Source organism: Geotrypetes seraphini, chromosome 2 (genome assembly GCF_902459505.1).
Source record: "Geotrypetes seraphini chromosome 2, aGeoSer1.1, whole genome shotgun sequence".
Classification (NCBI taxonomy): domain Eukaryota; kingdom Metazoa; phylum Chordata; class Amphibia; order Gymnophiona; family Dermophiidae; genus Geotrypetes; species Geotrypetes seraphini.
Genome location: NC_047085.1, coordinates 348792378 through 348805481, shown reverse-complemented (window position 1 = coordinate 348805481; position 13104 = coordinate 348792378). Strand labels below are relative to the sequence as shown.

Sequence of the window (13104 nt, the reverse complement as noted above, 5' to 3'; positions counted from 1 at the left end):
ATCTTCCAAGCCTTAGCATAGGCCATGACCATTGCTGGTTTCTTAGACCTGAGGAGGGTAGCTATAACCACCTTCAAGTAGCCCTTTCACGCTAAGGCTACATGTTCAAGAGCCATTCCATAAGCCCAAAGCATTCTGGATCCTCCAGGGCAACTGGACTCTACGAGAACAGTTGGATGCTGTGGCAGTTTGGGATGCTTGTCCCTCTGAAGACAAGTCAGATCTGCATACCGCAGGTGACGCAGCCAATCTGAGGCAACCAGGATTACCAACCCCAAATTATTTGCTATTCTTCGAATGACCCCATGGGCCACATGGCCACAGGGGAAAAATGTTACAACAGCCTTTTTCTGACCACTGTTGTACTAGAGCAAGACTGCCCAATTTCTGGCCCTCAAGATTACTGGCAGACCAGATTTTCAGGATATCCACAATGAATATGCATGAGTAGAGATTTACCTGCACTGCCCTTCTTGGAATGCAAATCTCTCTCATTCATATTCATTGTGGATATCCTGAAAATCTGGCCTGCCAGTAAATCTCGAGGACCGAAATGGGCAGTCCTGTACTAAGCATCCCAAGCCGGTGCTTCTGGGCTTGAATCTTCAGCTGAAGAATCGAGAGAATTTTTTGTTGACTACCAACGCCATCAAATCGCATGTCGGATGCACAAAGCTGTTGAAGGCCCTCTGAGCTACAGATCACTCCCCAGGGTCTAGAATCTACTGGCTGATAGCTGGCCTGCACATTGTCCACTCCAGATACATGCACTGCTGATAAGAGTTCGCAGATGGGCTACTGCTCTGCGAAACAATAACTGGGCAAACAGTTTCAATGAAGCATTTTTGGCACTGTCACCACTTTGGCACTGTCTAAGAAAATCTCCAATGTCTAGAGGGCCAGACAAATAGCTCACAGCTGACAGACCACTTCCTCTGCAAGGTCGAGCATCGGCCCTGAACTGGATGACACGTACAATGACCCCTACCCCATAAAGGCTGGCATCTGTTGCTAGGATCACACAAGATGATATGCGGACTAGCAAGCCTTTTTCCAGCAACTCAGGATGTAGCCACCAATGCAAATTTTCATGAGTTTCCCTGTTCGGGTCAGTGGCCTCTGCTGAGGATTTACCTGTGGAGACCAGCGGAATAGTGTGTCACGGAGAGCATGTAGATGAGCTTTCACCCAAAGAACCTCTGATTGCCAGAATCAACTTCATCACCTGCAGATAGTGCCAAGCTGTGGGTGCTAGCATCACCTAGATCTTCAATATCTAGCATCTTAGTTTCAGTTTGTGTGTCTCTGGCAAAAAAAGAATGGCCTTCTGCCATGCTGAAGCAAATTTCCCAGGATTCTGTGTGCTCCAAGTGATTCTTCCAAAAGTTGATGATTACAGTAAAGTCCTGCAGCAGCTGGACAACTTGTTCCACTGCTGTCCCTCTCTTGTGCTTTGACAGAGCTCTGATCAGCCAGTAATCTAAGTATAGATAGACCTGGATCTCTGATTTGCACAGGTGTGCTGCGACAATGACCATCACTTTGGTAAAGGTGTGAGACATCACTGCTAGTCTGAATGGGAATGCTGAGAACTGGGAATGGCTTTCCAGTATATGGAATCTTAGGAACTTCCTGTGAGCCAGAAAGAGAGGTCAGAAATTCCTCCATTGCCACCGAAGCTATGACCAAATGCATAGTCTCCATTCAGAATTGGGGTACCTTCATCTCTGCATTGACCGACTTCAGATTCAAGACTGCTCTCCAGTTGTCCCAGTCTTTCTTGAGCATGATGAAATATACAAATTATCTGCTGAATCTTGATTCTTTGGCTGATACAGGTTCTATGGCCTGAATATCCATAGAAGCCGTGTCATTGTTGCTTGGACTGTGACTGCTTTCCCTGGTCAACCAACCAGAGAGTCCACAAGTAAGTCTAGTAGAGGACAAAAGAATTCCAGCTTGTAACCTTCTCTAATGATGTCCAGTACCCAGAGGTCCAAGCAAATCCTTGCCCAAGACTCACAATAAATTGACAACCTCCCACCAATCAGAGGGGGTTCGGATACTGCTCTGGCATCACTGGGACTTCTTGGAGGCTGCTGCAGGATGTGATTTAGAGGTCTGACCTCTCCTGGAGCCTCCATACCTCTGCCAAGATCCTTGCAACAAACTATGGACAGAGGACCCGCTAAGGACTGATGAGATCGTTGAGAACCCCAAAAGGAACTATGACCTGACCCTCCCAGGGGTCAGTGGTCTGTCATCTGGCAAGGACTTTGAGTGATGATCTGCCACACTGGCCATAAGATCATCCAGTCCTTTAAAAAAGAGAATTTGGACCTTGAATGAAGGTCTGCTCAAGTGGCCTTGGCCACCAAATCTCCTGCCCGTTTGGTCCAGAGCATTCTACTGGCAGAAATTGAATAAGCAGAAACCTGAGAACCTGAAATCATCATATAGGGCATCTGCCACATAATCCACGCCTGGAAACGGAAACTGGGAATATGCATCATTCTCTTCTAATGGGGCTTGATGCAATCTGTTATGGCAAAAAAAAAAAAAAGTAGCTGCTGCCTTTAGACCAAAGTCCAGGGCTATAAATTGCCTTTTGGGGACTAAATCCACTTGGCGGTTTTGCTTGTCTTTTAAAGTTACTCCGCCTTCAACTAGGCAGTGAAATATGTTTGGTCAGCGAATCCACTTTAGGCAGGACAAACAGTTGCTGAAAAATCTGGAGCCACTGGGATAAAGCTTTGCCACTGGGATAGTCTTAGAAATCTGCAAGGGGCCTTTAGGAGTCTCCCAATGTTCTGTCAGCATTTTGGTAATATCTGGATGCAAATGAAAAAAAATGTGGTCTGAGCCTTAGAGCTGCTCATAACTGAAAGCTAAGCCTCAGAGGTCTGCAGGGGCTCAGGTTTTAATTCCTGTAATTATCTCTAGCAAAGCCACCAGCTTAAAAAGGTGGTAATAGAGAATGAGATGGGGACTGTTTCCTGTGGTGAGCCATGGCAAATCCGCAGGAACAGGGGGAAAAGATCAGTCATTTGCCACAGGTAAGGGAACAAGGCTTTTCACCACCCCGCAGAGCAGAAAATGGACTTGTCCCGGCAGTAAAGGATCTGCCACAAGTCACCTCCCTCCCCACCCAGCCAGCAACCGCTCTCGCGATAGTGGGTCCAGCAGCTCCCCTCTCTCGCTCCCAATCGTAGGTCAAAGGCAGCAAAAAACCCCAAAATAACCCTAAGATTCCCCTGGGTCGGCTGCTCTGCGCCTCCTGCCACGGGCCTACCAGCCTCTTAGAAGCTTCGTCAACAAAGAGGCAACATCACAGGCCTTCTCCAGGACCTTCTTCCAGCCAAGTCCCTTCTTCTGATGTGACTTCTGGCAAAACCAAAAGTTACATCGGAAGGAGGACTGGAAGAAGGTCCCAGAGTAGGCCTGCGATGTTGCCTCTTCATCTAAGAGGCTGGTAGGCCCTTGGCGGGAGGCGTTAAGGGGCCAACTCAGGGGAGTCACAGGTTTTTTAGGGGGGGGGTTCCCCTAGTTTTCATCCGTGATCGGCAGCAAGGGAAGGGGGTTGTTGGACCCACGATATGGAGGGAGGGAGGTTGATTGGCTCGCGAGGAGAGGCTGCTGCACTCACAAAGGGGGTAGGGGGTTGCTCCCGGCTGGAGCTGAAGGGACAGATGCTGGATTTGGACTGGGGACTGGAGGGAAAGAGATACTGGACCCATGTGGTGGGTGGACTGGAGCTGGAGGGGTGAGGTTCCAGACCCATACCTGGACACTGAAGGGAGGGGATAGAGGTGTTGGACCCATGGGGCTAGATGAAAGAGAGAGAAGGAAAGAAAAAGAGAAAAACTAAACCAAGGGGATGAAGGAAGGTGAGTGAATTATTGAACATAGCGGGGGGAAGGAGGAAAGAGTACAAGACACACATTGGTGTGAGAAGTAAGAGAGGGGAGAAGCTAGACAGGGAGATATACAAAAAGAAGGGAGATTGTAGGCATGGATGGGAGCATAGGAACAGGGACAAAAAGGGGAATGCTGCATGGGAATGGTATATGGACACAGAGGGGTAATGCTAGACATGGGAGGATATATGGACACAGAAGGAAGATGTCTAAGCATGGGGGAGAATAAGAACACAGAAGGAAGATGCTGGACAGGCGGAGCAAAGGGATATAAAGGAGTGATACTGTACACAGGGAGAGGGAATCATAGAATGGTGAGATGACGAAGGCAGGGAGAAGGGCGCAGGAGAAATAGAAGAAAAGGACATATAGGATACAGAGAAGGGAGATGCTAAACAAGGGGAACAATATATACACAGAGATAGAAGATGGATGGTAAGCATGGAGAAAGAATATGTCACTACAAGAATGATCAAGCATATCAGAGGAAAAGGCCAGTGTCAATTTTAAAAATCTGCTAGCCAAGATGGATTAAGATGTATAAATGAAGATAATATCCTAGGCAACATATAAATATCAAATGGTCAGGAAACCCTGGCAAGTGAGTTAAGAGGACAAAAGAAAACAGAGACCAGCGTCTGAGAACAACATGATTTAAAGAATAAAATGACGAGACAACAAAAGGTAGAAAAAAATAATTTTATTTTCTATTTTGTGATTAGAATATATCAGATATGAAACATGTATCTTTGCTAGAGCCTGTGTTAGACATAACTGTGGACTACAAAGCCCAGGCCGTGCTTCTTTAGCTTCCAGCTGGCTTAGAGCTCTCTCTGACTAAGGGGCAGTTGACCTAGTTGCATTCCTCTAACACTATTCCTGTCTTGTGTGACTGCGGTATTCTGTTAGCATGATTTTTCTATGTTGCATTCTGTAGTAATTTGGCTTAGTCAGTTTTCTTGATAGTGGAGTGGATATTTGTGAAGGGGAGGAGAGGGGAGACGGGTTTTGATCTTTGCTCTGTATTATTTGTGTTTAAAATCTGAGGAGGGGAATCCCCCCTTCACTGCACTTTGGAAGATGCAGTGAACATGGGGGATTCCCATGTTTACTGCATTTTTCAAAGTGCACTGAAGGGGGAATTCCTGTCTCCTCACAATAAAATGACAATTGTAGAGAATATTGGGGGTTTTTATACTTTAATAAAATAAGTTCAATATAAAATCATAACTTGTGAGGACGGATCAGATGTTTGGTGGGAACGGGGCGGGGATAAATTTTTTCCCTGCGTCATTCTCTACCATGTCCCTTTTACCCTGAGCAGCAGTCTCAGTCCCTGCTAATGAGAGAAACATATCTGTAACATACTGTTGCTGCTGCCACTATGCTTCGCAGTCAGGATGGTATTGCAAGGTTTATGCCAAGATAATGCTTCACATTAGGGCCACAAAGCTCTATTTCAGTTTTGTCAGATGATAAAACTATTTGTGACAAGGCTACAATTTCTCTAGATACATCAAACAGGATTAATATGAGTTTTCCTGATTGACTTCTTCCTTCCATAAAGGCATTTATATGTTGCCTAGGATCTTGTCTTCATTTGTACATCTTGATCCTTCTTGGCTACGGAAGCTAGCAGATTTTTAAAATTGACAGTGGCCTACTCCTCTGATATGCTTGATCATTCAGACTGAGTCTTGCAGTGACATACGATCTTCCACTTCTTAATAATCATCTTGACTATATTATAAAAGATATTAAAGGACTTTACAATTCTTCCATACCCATTCCATGATTTGTGATGTCTTGATAAATTTGTCCCAAAGTTCTTTTGCCAGCTCATGGATAGTCCTTGCTACAAAAACCCAGCAGAGAGAAGCAACAGGAACTGCTGAATTTCTCCTGTCATTGTGTGAATTAATATAGTTCTACACAGGTGAAGGTCAATTCACTTGGGCATGTGATTTCAAAGCCAATTGGTTACACCAGAGCTTATAATATTTAGTATTGTTAAAGAAGTCCAAGGGAGCTGGGCACATCCATATCAAATCAGACTACTCCGTTTTTTCTACTTCATTTTCAAAGATTTGTAAAATATGCTGTATTTTTCAGTTGGCAACTGTGGACTAGAGTTTTAATTCTTTTTGCTTTTACAGTTACACATTACCTAGATGCATTCTTTATGATTAACAAAGATTTCTGATTCCTTTTGTTGTCTTATAGACTGGAAGTGCAATGTGAATAGTATTTGTTCCATATATCCACACTGATAGGTCAGTAAGTTTTTGTATGCTACAATCACCACATGTACACAGAAGCTCAGTGGCACATATGCATTTGTTTCACTTGAAGTCAAGAACAAAGAATACTTATCTATCACTTTAATTTACAGACTACAGTATATAGATATATCTTTAGACTTGTATTTTTTTTTTTTTAAAGATATCTTACTTTCTTGCTTCTGCTCTTGCCTCAGCATCAGCATCATGCATGCCCTTCTTTATAGTTTCCACCAACACAGCTACATGCCTTAAAAAAAAAAAAAAAAGAGTTAAGTTACTTATTTCAAAACTGAACTCATTAAATATCACTTTTTTGACATAAAAACACTAGACAAACATAAATCAATTTATCTTCACAGTCAGTGCTCAGGGGTGCTAATATTCTCCATGCAGCAATGAACCTGGGAAGGCAGTGCAAGATACATCAGTATCAGATAATGCCAATTTCTTGTGCTTTTGTTCTATGTATTTAATGTAAAGTGGATAATTTAAGGGAAGATTAGGTACTTACCTTGATAATCTTCTTTCTAGTAAACAGGCACATCATTCTTGAACCTGTGGGCTGTGTACCTCTGATTGCGAGATCTGGTGTAGAGAGCCTCATTCACATTTTTCTGCTCTGCCTCTTTTCACTCGGGGTTGTCCTATAATTCCTTAGTTCTATCAAAGCAGATGTTCAGCCCTAGAGAAGAAAACATAACAGGGAGGGGTATGGGGATTCTCCTCAAGAAAAAAAAGACTGTTCTGCTCTTATTACATTTTAACAGAAATAAACAAACCATTTATAACATAGAACAGGGTTGAATGAACAAGTCACCTACCTAGGTTCAACTTGCACTAACAGTCTTGGAGGGTGGAAAGATACCCCATGGTCTCTTCAAAAAGAAGTAGTCTCCTCTATGCATGATCTTGCTGGACAGAGAAAAGAAACAAGATATTCAGTAATACTGACATTTCTGAAACAGAATTAGGCTAATGAACATCTGGCAGGGCAGGCTTCAAGAATTATATGTCTATTTCCTAGAAAGAAGATTATCAAGGTAAGTACTTAATCTTCCCTTCCAGTGCAATAGGCACATCACTCTTGAACATGTGGGACGTACCAAAGAAGTGTCCAGAATCTTGGGTGGGACAGATGAGCCTGCTGAAAGTTCTGAAGATCTGAACGCAGTATCCAATTTAGCAGCTACATCCACCCAATAAAACTTTGTGAATGTATGGAGGGAGGACCGTGTGGCTGCTCTACAAATTTCTTCAGAAGAAATTGCTCTAGTCTCTTCCCAGGAGGATACTATGTTCCTAATAGAATGAGACTTTAATGATACTGGGGAGTCACTTTCCGCTTCCTATATAAGCCAAAGAAAAAGCCCTACTAATCCATCTAGAAATGGTCGTTTTTGAAGCTGACTAGCCCTGGAAGCTAGCGCCGACAGTTGGAACTCATTCATCATTTCCAGATACCGAAACACCACACTGCAAACATCCAGCAATTTCAGAAATTTGTCACTCTTCTTGGACCCCAAGGGTGTGAAGGTAGACAACCATACTTCGTGGATGACGTGAAAACTTGATGGTACTTTGGGAAAGAAAAGAGAGAACTCTATGCAGTTATACCCCATTCTCTGAAAATCTGAGAAAAAGTTCTCTGTAGGATAAAACCTGCAATTCGGACACCCGTTGAGCTGATGTGATACCACCAAAAATACTGTTTTAACTGTCAGGTCCATCACTGATGCCTTCTCCAACAGCTCATACGGAACTCTAGAATGAGTCTGCAGAACAAGATTGAGACAACACTTTGGAAAAGGCTATGTACTGAAGGATGCTGACGAAATGCTTCCTTCATAAATCTGGCCATCATAAATCTGGGTGAAAGGCCAATGGCCTTCCGCGAGTCTGGGGCCTGAAACACAAAAGACCTGTACTTTGAGGGAGCCAACTGCCAAGACTTTTTCAAGCCCTTCTTAAAGGATTGCTAGAACCAATGGAATTGGAGTTGTCACCAGACACTCACACCTCTGTGCACACCAATCCTTGGGCATTTCCAGACCTTCGCAGAGGCAGCAAGCTGGTCATCATTAGCAGGATCTCCCAGATCAGGATCAGGAAGCGCAGAAACATGGCTGACTGAGAGGTGTCCATAGAAGCTATGCCAATAATAGAAACATCTGAGCCGGAGCGAGAGTGTGCAGGGTAAGAATGCTGGCTTTGAAACTCATTCTACAAAGGTTTAATAAATTCAGAGAAAGCCTCCGGCTCCTGCGGCATCAAGTCAACCTTTGATGACTCAACTTTGTGTTTTTTAGGCTGTGGATGGTCTGCAACAAGGCGCACTGAATTAGTAGCTGTGCCCAGCCCCCAAAATAAAGAAAGCTGCCCCACCGGGCTAACCAAGCACTTGATCACCTGCTACAACGGGGAGAGGATAAGCTGGATACTGCCGCCTCTCCCGGGTGCGCAACTTGGCGCAAGAATGCTCTGGAGACGCTAAATATGCACAATCCTGGCAAGAATTCACTTCAGAAGATCCCAGGGACTCCATCCCAATAAGCTTTGAGGCAAAAGTTGCAGTTTTGGAGAAGTAGGGAGCTTTTGCAAAAAAAGATTGCTTAAAATCCATGATGGCCATAATTGCAATATTTTTCACTTTTATCAAATTCAAAAAATGTTGATTTTTTATTTTTTCAGGTGGGGGGAACTCAGGGGGACATGAATAAACCTTGAAACCCCCACTTTTCAGACTTTCCCCGATTCACCTCACAGGCTGTGACAGCCTATTCTCGTTGTGGCCTGTTTGTGGAACTATGCTGCTGCCATATTGAAAAGAACTCCCAGGTAATTTCAGCAACTACATGTGCGTCAGATGACGTAGTTTACAAACCAGTCTAGGAATTCCACCACGTGGAACACCTACCCCACCATGTGCTGCCTCTCTGTGAAAGAGGGAGCTCTGATAAACCAGTCATCCAGATTAAGGGTGAACCTGCAACCCCATCTTCCTCAGATGAGCTACTAATACCACCATAACTTTAGAGAAAGTCTGTGGCACTGCTGCTAGCCCAAAGGGCAGGGTCGAAAACTGGTAGTGCGACCTAGAACATGAAACTGCAGAAACTTGTGGTGGGCCGGAAAAATGGGAATGTGCAAGTATGCCTCCATCAGATCCAGGGAGGCCAGAAATTCCCCCAGAGCCACTGCTGCAATGACCGACCTCATGGTCTCCATGCGGAAGAGAGGAATCTTGAGAGCTGCATTCACGTGCTGAAGATCCAGAATGTCTCTAATCTTCTGATCCTTCCTTTGGCACAATTAAGTATGCAGAGTATCTGCTTGAGCCCGAGAGGTCGCGTTGCACTGGCTCTATAGCTTGAATATCCAGTAAGCGCTGAACAGTAGCCTGGACCTTGCGCGCCTTGTTCAGGCACCCAGACAGAGAATTCACGAAGCATCTGACAGAGGTTGGGTAAATTCCAGCTTGTAGCCTGACCAAATAATTTCCAAGATCCACTGGTCTGCTGTAACGCACGTCCAGGCAGGCAGAAACCCTGAGAACCAACCAGCTCCCTGGCATCATTGTGTCTTTCGGGCAGGTCGTGCAAGACGGGCAGTGGGTGGTTGGAAACACCTGTAGCCCGCATAACAACCCCGGGACCTCTGTGAAGATCTCTGCAATGAGGAAGGAACATATGGCCAGTAGTCACTAAAATTCCGGCAGGAGCCTGAAAAATTAGAATGCCCAGAACTCCTGGAGTGCTGAGTCTACTATCAGGCAGTGTCTTCGGGCGACGGTCCACTACCAAATCCATGAGGTCATCCAGGCCCTTGTCAAATAGCAACTGTCCCTTGAAAGGCAATTGCGCTAACGTTTTCTTGGCGGTGGAATCACCAGCCCACTGCTGAACCCACAGCATTCGGCATGCCAAAATAAAATATGCTGACACCTTTGCCAGCACTTTCAAAGCTTGTATAAGGCATCTGTCATATAATCCATCCCAGCCATCAGAAGCTGAGGCGAAGGATCCGCCACATCAGTCTCCAGCGTACGCAGCTGAGAGAGACAGGCGTTAACCACAAAGGACATCACTACACCTGCTTTAATGCCTAAATTTTCTGTCTCAAAAATTTACCTGAGGACTACATCCACACGGCAGTCCTGCCATTCCCCCATCACTATGAAGAGAAGTGTACCTAGTCACCTGAGCTACCAAGGAACCCACCTTGGGCTGTGCTAGAAAATTCTGGCATTCCAGCGCGCCATAGGATATAAGTGGAATATAACCCTAGCATTTCACCATACAAAACTCAAATCCGGATGCCAAGGAAAGGCCATAGATTACGAACACACACTACAAAGCCAGGGAGAAGAAGAAGAAGTAGATGGAGCTGGCTGAGCAGCCAAGTTCAATTCCTGCAATGATTCAGTAATCAGATAAGGCAAAGCAGCAAATTTAAATAAGTGCAACACAGATGGATCATCCCTAGGATCCGGAGCCCCTAAGGGATCCATGGATCCAGCACCCAAGTCCTGATCCCCTAATCCAGGAAGGGCTGCACTATCAAACAAAGGATCAGAGAGGTCAGGATGAACCGCTGGATCCCCCAAACAGGAGTCAAATGAGGGCACCCCACCACCCACAGACATTGATGGAGGAGACGGAGAATAGCCAGCCGCAACCTCTGGTCTGAAATTCAGACCACAAAAATCTCATCAAGTCCCAAAAATTATCAGGTCCCTGGGGCTTAGAGTCACCCATAGATGACTTGTGTTTCTTAGGCTGCAGAGGGTCCGCTGCCTGGCTGCCGATGGACCAGCCGAGTCAAGCCCCAAAAGCAATGGAGCCTGCCCCACTGGGCTAGCTGAGTGTGGGATCACCTGCTTCTGTGAGAAGGAAGTAGAGCTGGCAGCTACTGCCCATCTCGATGCACCACACAGCATGTGGTGCAAGGACACGCAAAAATCTCTAAATTTGTGCAAACTTTGCATGAATTCACAAGAGGAGACCCTGAGTACTCCATCCTAGCAAGTTTCCTGGCAAAAATTTGAATTTTGAACAAGCAGGGGAGAAGAAAACCAGACGGAGACTTTGTAGAAACGGACTCGGAAAAAGCCCAACTGTTAAATAAATACTTCTGCTCAGTCTTCACCCGCGAGGCGCCGGGAATCGGCCCTCAGCCACAGACAAGGGTTAAATCAGTTGACCCGTTTAGTAATTTCAAGTTTACACCCAGCAGCGTCTATTGCGAGCTGTCAAAAATCAAGGTCAACAAGGCAATGGGGCCTGACAACCTACACCCCAGGGTGCTCAGGGAGTTGGGTGATGTCCTAGCGGAACCGCTATCCGCGCTCTTCAATCTCTCCCTTAGTACAGGTAACGTCCCGATGGACTGGAAGTCAGCTAACGTCATCCCACTCCACAAGAAAGGCTCCAAGATGGAGATGGCAAATTACAGACCAGTGAGTCTCACATCGATAGTGAGCAAACTAATGGAAACCCTAATCAAACACCAATTGGATAGAATCATAGACGAGGAGAAACTACGGGATCCCCGCCAACATGGATTTACTAAGGGGAGATCCTGCCAATCCAACCTGATCAGCTTCTTTGACTGGGTGACGAGGAAGCTGGATGCTGGTGAGTCCCTGGACATCATCTACCTGGATTTCAGCAAAGCATTTGATAGCGTACCACACCGAAGGTTGCTAAGCAAGATGAGTTCTTTAGGTTTGGGCGACACATTGACAAACTGGGTTGGGAACTGGCTTGGAGGTAGGCTTCAGAGGGTAGTGGTGAATGGCACCCCCTCCGAAATGTCAGAGGTGATAAGTGGAGTGCCACAGGGCTCCGTCCTGGGCCCGATCTTGTTCAACATCTACATAAGAGACTTGACAGAAGGGCTCCGAGGAAGAATAACATTATTCGCCGATGATGCCAAGCTAAGCAATGTAGTGAACAAGAGCACAACAGACAATAATTCAATGGCAGATGATATGATGCTTGACCTACTTCTACTGGAGCACTGGTCTAGGTCCTGGCAACTCAGTTTCAATGCCAAAAAATGCAAAGTCATGCACCTGGGAAGCCGAAATCCATGCAAGATTTACACCCTAAATGGCGAGATCTTGACAAAAACTGAAGCAGAAAGAGACTTAGGGGTGATTGGCAGGGAAGACATGAAGTCTGCAAATCAAGTTGAGCAAGCTTCATCCAAAGCAAGGCAAATCATAGGTTGCATACGCAGGAGTTTCGTCAGCCGTAAACCTGAAGTCATTATGCCACTGTATAGAACCATGGTGAGACCGCACCTGGAGTACTGTGTGCAATTTTGGAAGCTGCATTACCGCAAGGATGTGCTGAGACTGGAATCGGTCCAGAGAATGGCCACCAGGATGGTCTCGGGACTCAAGGAGCTCCCATACGAGGAGCGGTTAGGGAAGTTGCAGCTCTACTCACTAGAGGAACGTAGAGAGAGGGGAGATATGATCGAGACATTCAAGTGCCTCACAGGTCGCATCGAGGTGGAAGAGGATATCTTCTTTTTCAAGGGTCCCGCGGCAACAAGGGGGCATCAGTGGAAAATAAGGGGCGGGAAACTGCACGGTGACACTAGGAAGTTCTTCTTCACCGAAAGGGTGGTTGATCGCTGGAATAGTCTTCCACTTCAGGTTATTGAGGCCAGAAGCGTGCCAGATTTTAAGGCCAAATGGGACAAACATGTGGGATCTATCCGCAAAGATAGATAGGGAGGGTCATTGGAGTGGGCAGACTTGATGGGCCGTGGCCCTTATCTGCCGTCTATTTCTATGTTTCTATGTTTCTAAGATGAAAAAAGATAGCTAAAAATCCAAGATGGCCACCGGCATCAAATTCGCATAAAAAACGCGCAAAAAAACCCACTTACCAAAT

At 45.6% G+C, this 13104-nt stretch overlaps 1 protein-coding gene across 16 annotated transcripts in view; it reads right to left on the bottom strand.

The window, feature by feature from the left end:
• CLASP2 (cytoplasmic linker associated protein 2) overlaps positions 1-13104 on the bottom strand; it is a 650335-nt gene that overhangs the window by 364897 nt on the left and 272334 nt on the right. For all 16 annotated transcript variants that reach the window (XM_033930348.1, XM_033930349.1, XM_033930352.1 and 13 more), the window contains one exon: positions 6369-6446. In XM_033930348.1, the coding sequence (XP_033786239.1) occupies positions 6369-6446 (78 nt within the window). The remainder of the gene's footprint in view (positions 1-6368; positions 6447-13104) is intronic.